Genomic DNA, 17,712 nt, shown 5'->3' with positions numbered 1-17,712 from the left:
TGGCATCTGGTCCCATCACTCCATGGCAAATAGATGGGAAAACAATGGAATCAGTGTCAGACTTTATATTTTTGGGCTCCAAAATCACTGCAGATGTTGACTACAGCCATGAAATTAAAAGATGCTTGCTCCTTGGAAGAAAAGTTATAACCAACCTAGAGAGCATATTAAAAGCAGAGACATTACTTTGCCAACAAAGGTCCATCTCGTCAAGGCTGTGGTTTTTCCAGTAGTCATGTATGGATGTGAGAGTTGGACTATAAAGACAGCTGAGCACTGAAGAATTGATGCTTTTGAACTGCAGTGTTGGAGAAGACTCTTGAGAGTCCCTTGGCCTTCAAGGAGATCCAACCAGTCCATCCTAAAAGAAATCAATCCTGAATATTCATTGAAAGGACTGATGTTGAAGCTGAAACTCCAATACTTTGGCCACCTGATGCGAAGAGCTGACTCATTTGAAAAGACCCTGATGCTGGGAAAGATTGCAGATGGGAGGAGAAGTGGATGACAGAGGATGAGATGGTTGGATGGCATCACCGACTCAATGGACATGTGTTTGAGTAAGCTACAGGAATTGGTGATGGATAGGGAGGCCTGGCATGCAGTAGTCTATGGGGTCGCAAAGAGTTGTACACAACTGAGTGACTGAACTGAACTGAACTGAACCCCATAGACTGCAGCACGCCAGCCTTCCCTGTCCTTCACTGTCTCCCGGAGTTTGCTCAAATTGATGTCCATTGAATCGGTGATGCTATCTAACCATCTTATCCTTTGCTGCTATCCTTTCCTTCTGCCTTCAACCTTTCCCAGCATCAGAGTCTTTTTCAATGAGTCAGCTCTTAGTATCAGGTGGCCAAGGTATTGGAGCTTCAGCTTCAGCATCTGTCCTTCCAGTGAATATTCAGGGTTGATTTCCTTTAGGATTGATTGGTTTGATCTCCTTGCAGTCCAAGGGAGCCTCAAGAGTCTTCTCCAGCACCACAATTGAAAAGCATCTAGACATATACATTGGGCAAAGTGACTGATATTTTAACAGTTGGTTACAGATACATAGCATAGTGTTTGCATCTCATGAACCCCAGCCTAGGGCTCTATCCTTGTTTCAAGGGTAATGCTTTTATAACTATTGTGTACCATATGTTGACCCTAGAATGACATCTATGTTTTTACCAGCCAACTATTTCATTTGTGTATCATTAGAGATGGATTTCTGGCTTCCATTTCATGATAATTATGTAAAAATCAAATATCAAGGGTTTCTTTAATTTGAAGTTAGTTTATATTTACTTTTCCATTAAGTTCACAAGAGTGAAGATTTCTATACATTTTTCGACTATATCTTTTTGCCTATAGCTTCCCCTCTCCTCCAAATCTCTGATATTCTCAGTTGTATTTTGCCGTCTTTCTCTGGCTTAGTTCATTCAAGTTATTTACTGATAGAAAGTCAATTCACTGAAACTTGTACTCTATTATCTTTCTTACATCTTCAGTACTTGCCCACCTTACTAATTTTAAGAGGTTCTCAAGAAGAGTGTTTTTTTTTTATTTGTTTGTTTTGCTTTTACTTTAAATTTGGATTACAAAACAAGTGGGAGGGAAATGGCCAAGTTATATCAGTAGTTAAATGCTATTTAAAATAAAAGGAACAATAAAAAAATCATTGACTCAGAGCTGTTCTCCTGTAAGCCACATGCTATCAAATAATGTTTTAAATACAAAATTACCTTTGCAAATATTTTTGAATACTTTGTGGGAAATGCTGATCTTTGAGTTAGGAAATGATGTACATTTAATCTGCCAGAAAAATCACTACTGAAATGGAACTGATAAACTGTAATTTATTAATCAGATACAGGGATGTTGCCTACTCATGTGTATATTCACTGGACTTAAATTTAGTAAGATGTTTTGTGAATAAAGCATTTTAAATTCCATTTTACACATTAAAAACTTTTCCGTTTATGAAGAACACCACAGAAAACAGAATACTTTTCTTCTTAAAAAACATTTAGTTCTTCTGGTCTTTGGAGATGATCAGCTGAGTAAAGAGTACAAAGAAATACTCTTCTTGGTAAATAGCACATGGCTTTCCATGCACATTAGTTTAGGCTGAGGTCCAGTAATAACTTAGCATCATCTTATGCAGTGGAATATAAGAATTCATTTCAACTAATATTAAGTATGACACTAATTCTGTATTAAACTCTAAGCACATTAGCAAGTATGGTACAAGGCACTATGACTTTCCATGTCTCTGCAGTAAGTTTTTCATCATTAATGTTTTATGTTTTTTTCCCTTTTCCATGCACAACTTATCATTTGTGATAGTGTGACTTCAGAGCAGCCCTACCATTAGAATTTTTATTTATATTCATTTAAATATGTATTCCCGATGACCAAATCTGGTCACCAAACACAATAATCATAATCATATAATCCTATAAGAGTTAATCAAATAGCAGGAACTTGAATTGTTGTGCTTAGTCTCTAAGAATCCAATCTGTCTAAATTCTAGATTTTTATAACAGCAAACCAAAAAGAGAGCCTTGAATCCTTGTCTGACTTATCAAAGTAATTAAAATTCTATTGTCTGACTCCTCTCCCCTTTACAGTCCAAAGACAATTCCTGTGGTGTATTAGTATGCATTGAATTGGATGATTGCTTTCCTAAAACATATTCACAGAAACAAATGTGTAAGTGGGTTTGTAATGTGCTTAAAACAATAGGTATTATTATTACAGATCTTCCTTGGTTTTACTTTTCTATCAGTAACTTTGAATACAAAATATGAAAATATTTGTAAAATAGAGAGGCTTTGCATTCCTGAATTATAGAGGATGATCAGCTTTCCTGGTTTGCCCGGGACCAAGGTGTAACTAGGTCTTTAGTGTAAAAAGTAGGACAGTCCCAACCAATTTTAATATTAAAACAAGGGCAATCCCAGGTAAATGGGTACAAGTTGGTGACCATAAACCGAAGATGAAGTGAGGCTGAAATAAAGACAGTTTGGGGAAAAGGAACTTTTAAAAAATATTTTTCCTACTGTTTTACAATTTTCCAAATTTCTCCTCTTCCCACGTCCCTAACTCCAAAGTCAGGCCAGTTAATGTTAATTAATATCTTATCACTCTGGATCCAGAAGAAGGCATTACCAACCCTTGGAAGTCCTGCAGAACACAGTGAGGGGCAGTGGTAGGGGAATGAGCTCTGCACCAAATGGTCTGGATTTGATATTAGGTGAGTGATGAGATGGTTAGATAGCATCACTGACTATGTGGACATGAATTTGAGCAAACTCCAGGAGATAATGGAGGAAAGAGGAGCCTGGTGTGCTACAGTTCATGGGGTAGCAGGCTCGGACACAGGTTAGAGACTGAACAACAACACAAGGTGAGTGATTCTCTGCTTCCCTTTTCTCAAATATAAAAGGAAATGATGTCCAACTCATAAGATTACATGAACAGTGCTTGTTATACATTAAGTGTTCCAGGAAGTTAGTTATTATTATTGTGGTCACGATTAAGATGGACATTTTAGAGCAAACTAGTGTGTTTACCACTATTAGTTACCTTTATATCTAGATTCTTCTGTAAGGGGCTGCTTACATGACCTATAAAGCTTAGTTATGTTTTTGGTTTGTTTTTGGTTTTGTTTTTTGCTGTTCAAGACATGTACATGAAATGACAGAAGGAAGTTTTGATTTGCAGACTCTTGCAGGAAATGTTTGGTTCAGTTTAGTTGCTCAGTTGTGTCCGACTCTTTGCGACCCCATGGACTGAAGCATGCCAGGCCTCCATGTCCATAGCACCAGTGGAATGGGCAGCTGGATGACAAAATTATCACAGTTATTTTGAGGCTAACTATGTTTTTAGTGTAGAATAATACATTCAAAAGACTTTTTTTTAATTGCCAATATTACGATAAAGCTGAATTACTGAAGGTCTCATTAAGTGATTCTGAGATCCCCATTAAGTAAGGTGTTGTATTAGTTATTCTCAATCATGAGGGTTGGATGCAGAATTGAAGAGCATTAATATGCCACAGGTGGATCTGGCTATTGGAATTTTGCTCCTGTTAGAGCTATAACAAAGAGAGACTGCTGAAAAGTTACTCTGGAATTCCAGTATATGAATTAAGTTCCTTCAAAATGGCATTGTTCTATGCTTTAGCATCTAACATCAAGACCTCATCCCAACTAGGCAGTGGGAAAGCTGAATATATGCAGTTTCAGTCCACCCCAAATTTGCGGCAGCCACTTTCTAATAGCAGAAAGTAGACTTGTGTGTGATCTGTGATATGATAACTTAGCCAATTAAGTTTATTATAAGACATATAGTAAATATATCTGTCTGTTGAAATGAAACTATAATACCTAGATTTTGTATGTAAAATTTATTTCCAGCATTTACCAAATGCAATGCAAAAGATGTTTAAGAAAATATTAGAATCACTCAAAAGGTAGAGATAGAAAACCAAGGTCCCTCAAGATTTAAACAAACAGTCAAGGACATCACTGAAATACTTAAAATATTTATTTTGACTTTAAAAATAGAAAAGCCTAGAATTCAGGATTTTTCATATATAAAGTATTTAAGGATAATTTTATTTTTTTCATTATATACAGTAATGCAGCCAAATATATTCTTATAACTTGAACATCTTTTAAAGTGTAAGTCAAATTGTAATAGCCATATCTTCTCAGCTGTTTACTTTCTTTGCATTTATTACAACAGATTTCTGATTCTCACCATGGGATTCATCAAGGAATATATTTTGTATCACAAGAATTCCATTTAAAATGAAAATGTAACATCCTCTAGTGGTATATAGATTATGGTAGTTTAGTGAAAAATATTTACATAACAGTGGAAGAAATTTCATTTTTGTTTAAAAAAAACTTATTTTTTTCTTGGTTTAAATGCAATTTTTTATTTTTGGGGAAAATGCTTTAGTTTCTTTTATCCTTTGTATGTGTAGACAAGCTTTCTACAAATGAAGAAGAATCTTCTTACTTTGTGCTGCTCAAAGACATTAAGTAACCCCATTTAAGCCTCAAATGAACCTTACAGCATAATTTTGCTTAGCAGTTGTCTAATGATGTCCCCTATACAATGCCCCTGATATATTTTTAGACATAAACTCTTGGGCTCCTGAACCCCTATAACAGATCTATAGGAAAGGAGTCTCATTAAGTTTTCGACATTTTCCCATGGAATTAAAGAATTCCCATAGGTTAAATAGGATAAGAATTTGGCCTTTTGCCTGGAAGAAGGAAAATGTCATGGAAGCTCTTTTAGAAAAGAGTCAGTTATACAAAGCCAGAGCACTTCTGCTTGGTTTAGTTTTCATTAAAACAACAATAATTCAGAACTATTTACTGCTCTCAGTATTTGTAAGTTAATCATGTTTGTTTGGGGGAATCATTCACCTTGTACAATGCATTCTGAAATAAATGCACTTCTGAAAACATCCACATTGGAAAGCAGAACAATTGTGTCATATCATGTCTAGTGAGAGAATTAAATCACAATCTGGGTAGAATGTTTAGGATTGTGTATCCTTTTTCATTTATACCTTAATTACAGACAAAATTAAATACACTTTACATCAAAAAGCTTATTAAGGTGACACTAGCTAGCTGGTTCTGTTCTTTTCTTTCCTCCTTTTTTCCTCATTCGCCTCCCCATTTTCCTTTTTGCTCTTCTTAGAACAGGTTGTGTATTCAAAAGCAAAAGTGAGCACTTTTTTTGAGACTGATACATGTCCTTGGCTACTGTAGATTCCAGTGAATAGTTCTGGATTGCAATTCAGAATCTTAGTGTATCTTCTGTCTACTTTGTTTTATTTAGTGTTAAGGAATGGCCAAATAGAACATCGAGGATTATAACATTGAGTTCTCAAGAATCGTAATTAAAGGACTGCTAATAAAGATGCTAAAAATTTAAATGACTCGGTGAAGATTTAGGTAAATATGAGGAATTTAAGTGTTATGGAAGATTCTAAACATGATAGAAGAATTGCCCTTGGACAAAAAGTATGCTATCTAAATTGTCATCATTTTAGGAAAAACGGAGCAGGCAGGGATGGGGGCGGTGGGGGTGGGGCGGTACGGTGTACAGTTTACCCCGGCCCGTCTAGGGTCCCCCTTTTTCTTTAAGATTTTCTCTCTTCGTCAAAGTTTGTGTCTTGCCGTTCAAGGGGAAGGCTAGCGCCCTAACAGTTTGGTTACTAAGAAAGTAATTTTAGGTTCAATTTCAGAGTGAACTTTTTCGAATACCGCAGTGATTTTGACCTGCCCGCCTCCCACCCCCGACTCCCCGCTGCAAATTCAGCAAGTGGAAGGAGGAAGGCCCTTCCACGAACTATTCCGCAGACACTGGTTAAGTGGGACGGACAGTGGGGAAGCTGAGCAGCCTTCTAGGGCTCAGTCCCATCCCGTTCTGGCCTTTGCCCTAAGAAGAGTTCATGAATCCGAGTTTAGAAGCAGCGGAAAGGGGAGTCATTCGAAGCAGCTGGAAACGCTGGCGCGGGTGGGGGTGGGATCAGAAGCTCCCCCTCTCCCCCAAAAGCACCCGGGTGTGAGTGGAAACCCCTCCCCTGCACCGATTCGCTCTCCTCTCCTGAGAGGCAAGTTTGTTTTCGAGCGTTACCACCTGTGTGAGGCGCTCCCCGTGAGGAAGGCGGCGAGGCAGACGCGAGAGCTCAGCCACAGGCTGGGGATCCTTTCTCCGCGAAGGCTGCCAGTCCAGACACCTCCAGAACTCAGAGCGCTTACGAGGCAGAGTCCGCTCTGCCCTCGCTCGTCGCGGGGATTGTAGTCCCCACATCCTCCAGCCCGGTAGGCTCCGGGGCGGCAGACGCCTCCCCAGTTTGCTCGGGGTCCCTCCGGCCCTCTCCCGCCCGCCTCCCCGCCCCCGAAGTAGTGCTCCCGCCTCGCTCCGCCCGCGCATCCCCTGGCGCGCCCAGAGGTTTATCAGGCTCCCCACACTCTCCGCCGGCTTCCTTCGGCGCCCGGCCGAGTGACCCGGGCAGACCCGCCGCGGCCTCGGAGCCCCCCACCGCACCCGCACCGTACGAGCCCCTTCTCCCGTGGCCCGGCCACCGCGCTCGCGTCTCTCCTCCCCGGCGCCCGCCACGGTTCAGGTGGAAGCCCGGCCCGACCTGCCGTTTGGCTTATCCCGGCTCTCAGCCTCCCAGTCAGCCCGGAGAAGTGGAATCTGCCCTGAAACTCTCGGTGGCTGGAGCCGGCAGACTGGGCATGCTCAGAAGCCAAGGCTGGCTTTGGTCTCAAGTAGGAAGCTTTTGCACTCGGGAGGCAGCAGCGACTTTGGGGAAAGTTGATCGGAGAGGGGAGGAAGCCCCAAGACGCGGAGCAGCGGCAGGAAGGAGCCCCCGGCAGCCCGGAGGAGCATGGGCACCCTGCGGGATTTACAGTACGCGCTCCAGGAGAAGATCGAGGAGCTGAGGCAGCGGGATGCTCTCATCGACGAGCTGGAGCTGGAGTTGGATCAGAAGGACGAACTGATCCAGAAGCTGCAGAACGAGCTGGACAAGTACCGTTCGGTGATCCGGCCGGCCACCCAGCAGGCGCAGAAGCAGAGCGCGAGCACCTTGCAAGGCGAGCCGCGAACCAAGCGGCAGGCGATCTCCGCTGAGCCCACCGCCTTTGACATCCAGGATCTCAGCCATGTGACCCTGCCCTTCTACCCCAAGAGTCCACAGTAAGCAGGGGTTACGCTCCGGGTCCGTGTGGCACCCGGTCGGTGGGGAGCTGCGGGTCTATGTATTGTCTGTCGGCTCCCGCCCCTCCCGCTTGCCTTGTTGATCCTCACCCTCAGAAATGTTTCATTTTAACCCACACTTCTTGAGGGGCCGTGCACGTTTCTCAGATCAGACTCACTGCACCTACGTTGCCTTCCTGTCTTTGTTAGATGTCAAGCTATTTTTTTTTTAATACATATATACGTTCATATAGGCCATCTACTGTACGTAGAGTTTGAATGCGCCCCAGGTGTGTGTCAGGTTGTGTATGTATGAGTGAGAGAATTGAAAGCCTCATCTCCTAAATGCCCTGGCAAACCTGCCCAACCGGAAAATCCTAACTGCAGGCTCATCAGACTTGAAATGCGTCTGCTATCACCCTTACTTTCTATGCTTTTGTGGCTCTCCCGGATTTCTCTACATGCTGGTGATTCTCACTGGTACCCTTCAAACCTGATGTTCTGGCATCATTAAAGTGTCAAAAATAAGCAGATACACATATAAAAGGAAAGTTTTTGATTTCCAGAATTGGATGACATTTACAATCCACAAATGGAAACCTAGTCTGTTGATTTTTTAAAAATATTTTTTTCATAATATTTGAAGGAGAATATTGCTTATATTCCTTAAGGACTTAATATAATGTTGCTAATGGGGTGCCTCTGTCTCCCTCAGAAGGTTACATGTTTCTGGGGTCAGGTGAAGAGAAGTCCACTTACCTTTACTGACATCGTGGACACATCATTTGCCTCACTCCTGGCTTCTGATGCAACCACTCTGGTATTGTTCTAGCATTTTAAACAACTGTGTAGTTCTGATGTCAGTGGGTTTCACAACCTGGGTGGGAAAGTTGAATGGAACTTGTTACACATCACTCAACTTGGAGTTCTTATGGATAGTAAAGTGGCAGGAACACGAAGTTAGCAGAGAATAAGCACCCAGATGAATGGTATTTTAAGTTACTAATGACAGAATTGATAAACCAAGGGATTTGTTACTCTATTCCAAACTACATCACACTGGCTGGATGACAGGTGTTACATAATAATACAAGGTCCCTGGGAGCCTTTCACTTAATAAACACAAAGATTTAATATAAGGAGAAAGAGTATTGGACTGTTCCCATTTGTATTTATTGGATAGGGGTGGGGGGGGAGCAGATTGTGAGTATATACTAATTATAGTTTTGAAAACTTAGACTTGTTCCTCTCCTTGTTGGTTGCCATAGAACATTTGCTGTTTCCTCATGCAGATTTAGCTTAAGGAGGAATTGGTATTCTCTGTGTGGGGAGAAAAGACAATAAAGATACACATTTCTGAGATTCTAACCTCACCAGGTTGCCCTAATAGTTGAGTGGATTTAGATCTACTTTAGAAACCTGAATGATCTGAATCCACTTCAGATTTCTCCGGTAAGTTAATTTGCAGTGCTGACATGCTTGCCTGTTTCAGCTAACGAGGTACATGGCCATCTCTCCAGGGCCAAGTTTTGCATAATGAAAAAAATAACTCAAAGACAGCTCTCTGCATCTTTCAGCACACCATAGGATCTCATTTTAGTATCGGCAGGACTTTGGAGTAACTCAGAGCAAACTCTCCTTTCTTAAAAAGACCATTTTAATCAGTTTTATTTGAAGCATGATCAAGCCAGCTGATAACTCCAATGAAACAATTTATCGGACAAGATCTAAAGGAATCTAGGCAGTATAGTCTGAGCTGTATAATGTGGTAAAGTTTTAGAAATCTCTTAGTGCATGACAGACAGAACAACTAGATTTTTTTTAAGTCCATGGTGGAAAATGAAATTGGCAAATAATTCACAACATCCGGTTATGATCAGCATTTTATCAGTTGAACCACACTGTGCATTTGCATTCTTATCTTTATTTAATAACTTGTACTTTTAGGAAGTCAGCTATTAAGGTATCACCATGAAGGGTTTGGGGATTCTGAAGGATTTACATTGAAGAAAACTATAGAATGAATGTCTTCCAAACTTAAATAATTTTGGAAAAACATCTGTTCTTTTTTCACACTTACATAAAGAAAACTAGAATAAAATTGGCTTGCGTGGTAGAGTGTACCTTTGGTAAGAGGAGAAGCATATTGTATGCAAAATGATTACACTTAGGTCATTTGAATGATCATACAAGGTAGTTCCACGAAGAATTAGGAAAACTTAACCGAAGTGAAGGAGACTCGTTTGAATTTCTGTTTATTTCGCTATAAACAATTTGATTATACCGACTTACTGGCAACAAGTGTTTATATCTTTATATTTTATTTTTAGTTCAGCCTAAATTTGGTCATCTTTTTAAAACTTGCAGATTTTTGAGAGTTTGAGTTAAAATGAAATCATCAAAATAGCCCAAAATTGATTGCAAATTCATGCTCATGTAGTTTTCTATTCTCTTTCTACTGGATGTAGGTAACTGTCCAGAGAATGTCCTACTCAGTTATCTGATGTATCCATATATGTATGTTTACTTTTTGCTTACTGAGGTTGCCTTCTAAGGATTAGAATCTTTAAAAAACTTCTTTGTGTTTTTTTTTAAGTAATCATTTGACAAATAGTATAACATGTAAATTAACTTATGAACTTAAATCATCTTAATAGTTCTGGTTTGGAGTTTTCCCTGTGTGCTAGGAATTGGAGGGAAGGCTGTGTGGGATTCCAGCTCAGAGCCAGGCACTCCTGCTGCACCTGTGAGTGCTTATGAGGGCTGGTATTTTTGTTTGACTCTTTTACACATGTGTAGAAATAGCCCGAAAACCCTTTTTCTGTTGTGAATGCGATGGGCAAAAGAACTGGTTAGCAAATTGGAATCTATACTCCACTGCTCCTAAATAACTACTTGAGAAGGTAAAACTATCAGACTGTATGTTTTGGATTGAATTAGGTAAATAAATCCTTAAAGATGAAAACTGTATAAAATATTCATTTTTTTTTTTTTACAAGATAGCCTGTTGATTATGCAGACAGTGTAGTACTCATGGATTTTTAAAGTAATTTTATTTCATGCTAGTTTATTCCTGAAAATTGACTCTGTGGTAGGTTAGAACATTCAGTCACTGGTATGTTGATCTCTAAACCCTTTACCTATGGTAAATATTCTCAAGTCCTTTCCATTTTGCCCTCCTAAGAGTTGAGTTCCTGTCAGAAGTTATTAGTGTCTCTGTATTTTTGTTAAGCTGTTAGCCCAGAGGTAACCGAATTTCAAAGGATGATGATGTGTTTTGTTTTGTAACATGACACGCTTGACTGTGAAGGACTTTGGAGAGCTGAGGATAAAAAGAAATATATTTTTCTTATTTTTAGGGAGGCATTAATTTTAACACAATCTTATCTGATTATCTTTAAGCCTTGACATAGTACATTTCAAGAGAAATAGAATCTTCCTAAAGGCTCTCTGTTAGGAAGTTGGGAAAATTCTAGGATTTTAGTGTAATCATAGATGACATAATATTAAAGCATAAGTATCATCAGAGGTAACAATTACATTTCAGATACGTCCAGTAGGTCAGTTCAGCACTTTTGTGGAATGTGCAAGTTAGTGTCAGGCATTCAGATGACCATGTGCAAGTTAGTGTCGGGCATTCAGATGTGAGATGTGTGAGTCCTATCACAAAGGAGTTAACCAGGGCTTAACAATACTGCACAAGAGAATATTGTAGAAATAGAGTAAGGCAAGTCACATAGGAGATCCCTAAGACAGTTGGCAAAACAAAATTGAGCCCATTTAATTTTAGGGTATCAAAAACTCTTGTGGAAGTCGAGGTGTTTAAAGTATTTGATCGATGGCGTGATTTAGGTGCGTGGTGATGGGGTGAGAGTGGTGGGGTTAGGGTGGGGAGGGCCATCAGCAAAGGGTCAAGACAACAAAGGAAAGCAGAGGGTACATCTGAGGAATCACAGCAACTAGTGCCTGTACCAGAATACCATGTGGGAATTGAGGAAAACCATGCTGCAGCCAGAGAGGATCCGGATGAGTAGCTGAGACGGCATTTCTGCTTGTTTTTAGAATAACTGAGGGGGGTATGTGTGTGTGTGTGCACGTGCATGCATGCACACTTACACTGAGGACTAATTGTTACCCATTAGTAAAGCTCTGAATCTCAGAATGTCATTCCAGTCCAGCATCTCCCACCTGCATGGTTCTGATAATAACTAAAACTATCCTGACTAGGTAATAATATTTAATTTAACCAAGCAGCAGATGATTAACACTCTTAAAGAAGCTGAGTTCTGCTCTTAAAGAAAACAAGTTCCTCTTTCCACTCACTTCTGAATGTTCCCACTGGAAATAATCTCATTTTATGCCACAGACTAGCATGGTGGATTCTTCACACACCCCAGCAAACAGAACCTAGGTGGCACTTGAACCTCAAGTTGATTTTGTAAATTCATCTTCCTTGTTCTTATGGGGGAGTTCAATTCCAACTTAATGTTATTCTAATAGACTATCCAATTTAAGTTTGATTGTTAATTTGACATTATAGTCTATGCAATAAAATTGAAGTTGTAGCAGCCTTTATAAAAATAAGACCAGGCTGTTAAAACCATATTAGGGTATTTTGAAGCACAGTTTGTGCCCCTAAAATGGGGCTTATCATGAAAATACCGACAAGCCTTTCAATAGAGTAGCTGTAGAAACTGCCTGAGAATATAAATGACCAAGTTCCTTGCTTTCCTGGGCCACATTTCCAAGCTTCCACTACTTTTATTTCACTAAAGAGTTGGGTTTGGATTCTTAATAGTGAAGGATAGAAGAAGGAGGATGATGTCTCTATTGTTGCTGTTTGCAGGTTATAAGGCATATGGACGCATTTTTTTTTCTCCCTGTCTGCCTAGCAATAGAGGGTCTCCATAGTATCCTAGCAACCAGATTCGAACACCAGACTGCTGCTCTTTCTCCCATTTTTGCCATAGGTGCTGCTGCCTATCCCAGAGAACTGGGCCCGATGCTAGCACTCAGACCCTCCGACTTGAATGTTCCACGCTCTGAGAACGCAAGACAATATGATAAATAAGAGCATGCTGAAAGCAGCATTTACCCGTATGCGCAACAGCTTATTATGCAATCACATCTGTGGCATTTTGAATCCTAATCTGAACTGTTGAGCTGGCGCTGTTTGCCACCCCTTCCCTGACAGTCCCTCTCTTATTTCCACATACCCAGCCTTCTGACAGCAGTTCCCCTTCCTTCTCACCATCTTCTATAATGACTGCATTTCTCGGCGCCTCCTTCAAATGTGTTTTCTGGTAAGTTAAGTATGTGCAGCCTGTTTGAACTCCGAATATATCTTGTTTCTAAGAGCAGAGGGATGTTCTCCCTCCAAAACTGTCATGTAAATATAAACAAGAGCACAGAATCTGTAGCTACACAGAGCAGATGTTGAGCAAAAGGTGGGACTAATAGTATACTCTCAAAGCGTCTTGCTTCTGAATGGGCTTTTTAATCATAGTTATTAATAGGAAAGAAGCAGGAGGGAGTGGGAAGAAGAGATGTGTGTCAGGAGGACAGGAAAGGGCAAAACAGGATGACTACTGTGAAAGCTATGGCATGTTTGCCAAGTTGAAAAGGATTAGTGGGCTTTGTGGGCAAGTGAATAGGCAATGAGACTGGAACAGAATTTACAGGTAAGAGGGAACTTTGTGTATGAAAACACCCGAATTGGAATGTACCAATGGCTGGCCTCCTTTGGGAGTTGAAACCATACTGGAATTTTGGTTAAAAAACCATTAAAATGTTTCCCTTTAGACCAATGCTTGTTTTGAATACCTCGTACTGTCCCTTTGAAACATCCTTTAGTCTGATACTAGGGAGGGCTTGATGGTCTTTGTGCAGGCCATCATGCAGAAAAAGAAAGTGGAGGGTAAGTCAGTGCATCACTGTTTCTGAAGAAAATAGGTCAGAATGGTTGCCCATCATGATCGCAATGGCTGACATTTATTGAGCCCTTACTCTGTGTCAGACCTCTGCTCTCGGAGCTTTACATAGATTGTCTTTTTTAAATCAAATAACCTTGTGAGAAACACTCTGGATTATCCCATTTCGTGGCAGTGAGGGACAAGACACTGAAATTCAGAGAAGCTAAGTAACTTGCTCAAAGCCACACACTTTGTAAAAGGCTGAATTGGAATTTGAACTTGAGAGCCCTTCTCATTAGCCTCTAGGTTCTTCTGCTTCCCAAAGGGGTGGGAAGATTAGGCAATTTCATGATCCTAATAGATACCATAAAGGCTGTTCTGTGGGGAGTATCTGCTCACCAGTAATTAAATAGGAAGCAGAAGTGTTTGGGGTAAAGTGGAAAAAATAAGACAGGACCAAACCAAAGTTTGGTTCCCAAACTTTACTGCTGCACATTAGAATCATCTGAGGAGCTTTAAAAAAACCCAAACCCATTAAAATCAGAATGTCTGGAGGTGGAAGCCAACCATCAGTGTTTTTTAAAGATTTCTCAGATAGTTCCAGTGAACAGCATGATGTAGGAAACAGTCTGATGAGAAGACAACAGGTGTGTGTGTCTGTGTGTGTTTGTGTGTGTCTGTGTGTGTGTATGAGAGAGAGAGGGAGAGAGAGAGAGAGAGGGAGGGTGAGAGGGGAGAGGGAGAGAAATATTAAAGCAACAGGATAAACTTTCCACTTAAAGAGTTGAATGTGTCTGTTGTCTAAAACCTTTAACTACTAAGGACTTGGAAAAGCAACAGGGTTTTGTTTTTGTTTTTTCCAAATTGTAGGTGTATACTATTTAGTTAATGCCTGTTGTTTATTCTCTCAAAGAAATAATCATTACCTTACCAAGTTCATCGGTTCTCAACCCTAGGCTTCATGTTAGAATCACCTAGGGAATTAAAAAAAATTTTTTCCTGGGGTGCCACCTCCAGGGATTCTGATTTAATTGCCCCTTGGTGGGCTGGAGGCGGAGGTATATTGTTTGCACTCCCAAGGCAACTCTAATATGCAGCCAGGATCGAGAACCTCCTTAGTGGCTCATTCCTACAGGTTCCTGGAATTGCCATCCCCTGGGAAAGCACTTTTCTTGGTTCTTTTTTTTTTTTTCTTTTTTACTAACCCTAATCCCCTGCTTGCAGTGGAGCCAGGCAGATCCAGTTTCCCACTTTCCATAGCACCCATACTTGTCACTTTCACCATGATCTCTGGGGTGACCTGCAGGGCTCTGGGCCACAGAAAGTGGCAGCAGCTCCCTTCCGTGGGTAAGTATGCTTCCCTCTTTCTTGCCAGCCATGAGTCCTGGCCACGATTCAAATATGACACCTTAGGGTCAGCCATCCGCCCAAGTTTGTTTTCCACTCTCACCGAGGGGAGCTGCCTCGTGAGCCAATAAGATTGTTTCCTGGTGTCCCAGATGCTTCTGTGAAATGTTCTGTACTTCAAGGTGAAACAATGACTAGCCCCTCCTTGGGAGAGACGCACAGGGCTCCTAGTGCCTCCTCTTCTGGTATGTGATGTCTCTGTAGCCAGCTACAGTTTTTTTTTTTTTTTCTCCTACAGATATTTTATCCTTTTAAGGCAAACAGCCTGCGCTCAGGCTGAGGAGTACTTTCCAGGGAGGCTTCAGAGAAAGCAGAGCTAGTACATCAAGCTCTCAGCCCCCTTTCCAGACGGTCTGGTCTGAGTAGTGAACAGGGCTGGGCCCTGCTGGCAGACGAGAGGACTGATGTGACGGTTGTAGCAGGAGAATCTTGGTGTGTCCCTCAGAAAAGCTCCCGAAAGCGCTGGGAATTCCTACGCCTTGTGGTCACAACCTCACTGCTGCTCCCATTTCCAAGTTTTGGGTCTCTCTCTAGCCCTTTCCCCTTATATTGTTAAAAAACAAAACAAAATACAAAGTCTTTAAGATGTCCCTAATTTTCTCTGATAGGAGCCTATTTACATGTGTAATTGAATCATTATCTTCTCAGGTAAGGATCAATCAGTATAGTACTTTATATAAGTGATGAAAACAGCTAATATAATTACTAATACTTTTTTGGTAAAAAAAAAAAATAATCTCTTTCGAATTGGAGTCAGTGAGAAGCTTTCTTGCTTCTTTCTCCCTCCTTCTAAAACATGAAAATGTATTCAGCTGACAGTGTAACAGTAGAGTAGATGTCATAAGGCTGCGCAGAGGGTTGGGGACATTAATTACATAGGGAAAGTAATCATAAGGAAAGTAAACACTTTCATTATGAATCCAGTTTCTTGTCATGCATTTGATTATTGGACCTAAATGGGAAGGACAAGAGGAATTAGCAACAATAAACGAAACAAAAACTAAAGCATGTGTTCAGCTGTGTAGCTTAGCAGTTAGCAGCAGAAAGAGGGTCAGCATTGATGGTAGGACCCTGGGAAAGGATCTGTGTCTTAGAATTTTTATAACCCAAGATATAAAAGGATGGGGAATTGTATAGAAAAAGAATCAGTGACAATTTAGTGTCAATATATGCTACTTCCACCTGTATCTACAATTTTTTAAAAAATGTTAATTACCTTTGGCTGTCTAAAGATCATAAGTGCTAATTGAACTTCACCAGAAATCCTTTATAACAGATGCAATTTCATTGCCTTCCATATAGAGGTGAAGTAACTTAAGCCCTGCAAAAGTATATGTTAATAGTTTAAATTGTTAATAGGTCTCAAAAACAGATCTCTTAATGCTGTGGACCTTCTAATGCTCAGTTATATTTTCTTACTTTAAGACCATATCTGCTCTTTATGAGTAGCATTGTATTTCTTTGAACTTGAAATAATTATAGTATCAGCAGTCAGTTTAATTTGGTTAATTGTGTTCCATGTCAGTGATGACAAATACACTTTAGTTAAGCACAGTAGTTTTGCTGTTTTCTAAAACAATTGTATTACAGTGCTATCACGCTTTCACTAGATTTAGGCCAAGGAATAATGAGATAATGTGGGGGAAAAACATCTCTTTCTGAATATACTGTAGATCATCTTAATGGTCCAACTCTATCAATAAATTATGGTGTTGACAGTGCTTCTAAGTCTGGACTGGGAGGAAAGAAAAAAAGAGTTGTCATGACAAGCAAGAAAAATGGGAATTTAAAATTTTGCCCCCCTGGAGTTATTGCTACTGATGGACTGCAGGGTGGATTGGTCATTCTTTTTGGCGTTTACAGGTGGCTGGCGAGCATGCTATATAAGCCAGCATAGCTCTCACTTACATCTTCTTAAGATGTGCTCTGCCTAAATCACTGGTGACTGAAAAACACATTTTATATTACCATCAGGGAGAAAAGATGGCCTCATATTTGACTTGCATGGTTTTGACAGGGTGTCACCATACCCTTTACAGAGGAATATTAAACATCTAAAAATGACAAATACTACTTTGCTAAGCCTGTAGTGGCAACTCATGCCAGTGGAAGGAGAGAAAAGAAAAGATGCGGAGGAATAAAGCCTAGAGTCCGCTGCTTGCGCTGTGGAGCTCTGTGTGAATCATGGTCTTCGTTCTGCCTAACTGCAGCAAGTAGAAGGGGAAAAAGTGGAAGCAGTGACGGGTTTTCTTTTCTTGGACTCCAAAATCACTGCGGATGGTAACTGCAGTCATGAAATTAAATGACACTTGCTCATTGGAAGGAAAACTGTGAAAAACCTAGACAGCGTATTAAAAAGCAGAGACATCACTTTGCCAACAGCAGTCCGTGTAGTCAAAGCTATGATTTTCCCAGTAGTCATGTATGGATGTGAGAGTTGGACCATGAAGACTGAGTCCTGAAGAAATGATTCTTTCAAGTTGCGGTGCTGGAGAAGACTCTTGAGATTCTCTTGGGCTTCAGGAATATCAAACTAGTCAATCTTAAAGGAAATAAACCCTGAATATTCACTGGAAGAACTGATGCTGAAGCTCCAATACTTTGGCCATCTTATGCGAAGAACTGACTCGTTAGAAAAGACCCTGATGCTGGGATAGATTGAAAGCAAAAG

General features: G+C 40.5%; 1 protein-coding gene across 3 annotated transcripts in view; it reads left to right on the top strand.

Annotated features, from left to right (window-relative positions):
* Positions 1–17,712, top strand: part of PRKG1 (protein kinase cGMP-dependent 1) — a 1,340,863-nt gene that overhangs the window by 80,105 nt on the left and 1,243,046 nt on the right. The window contains exon 1 of one of the 3 annotated variants that reach the window (XM_043924972.1): positions 7,070–7,722. The exons of 1 other annotated variant lie outside the window; for it this stretch is intronic. In XM_043924972.1, the coding sequence (XP_043780907.1) occupies positions 7,412–7,722 (311 nt within the window). In that variant the 5' untranslated portion in view covers positions 7,070–7,411. Of the gene's footprint in view, positions 1–7,069; positions 7,723–11,743; positions 13,026–17,712 lie in introns of those variants that run through there. One more of the 3 variants, XM_043924975.1, reaches the window with a different exon arrangement.

The sequence above is a fragment of the Cervus elaphus genome, chromosome 15 (genome assembly GCF_910594005.1).
Source record: "Cervus elaphus chromosome 15, mCerEla1.1, whole genome shotgun sequence".
Lineage (NCBI taxonomy): Eukaryota > Metazoa > Chordata > Mammalia > Artiodactyla > Cervidae > Cervus > Cervus elaphus.
The sequence above is the reverse complement of the archived record's forward strand: the minus strand, read 5'-3'. Positions and strand labels throughout refer to the sequence as shown.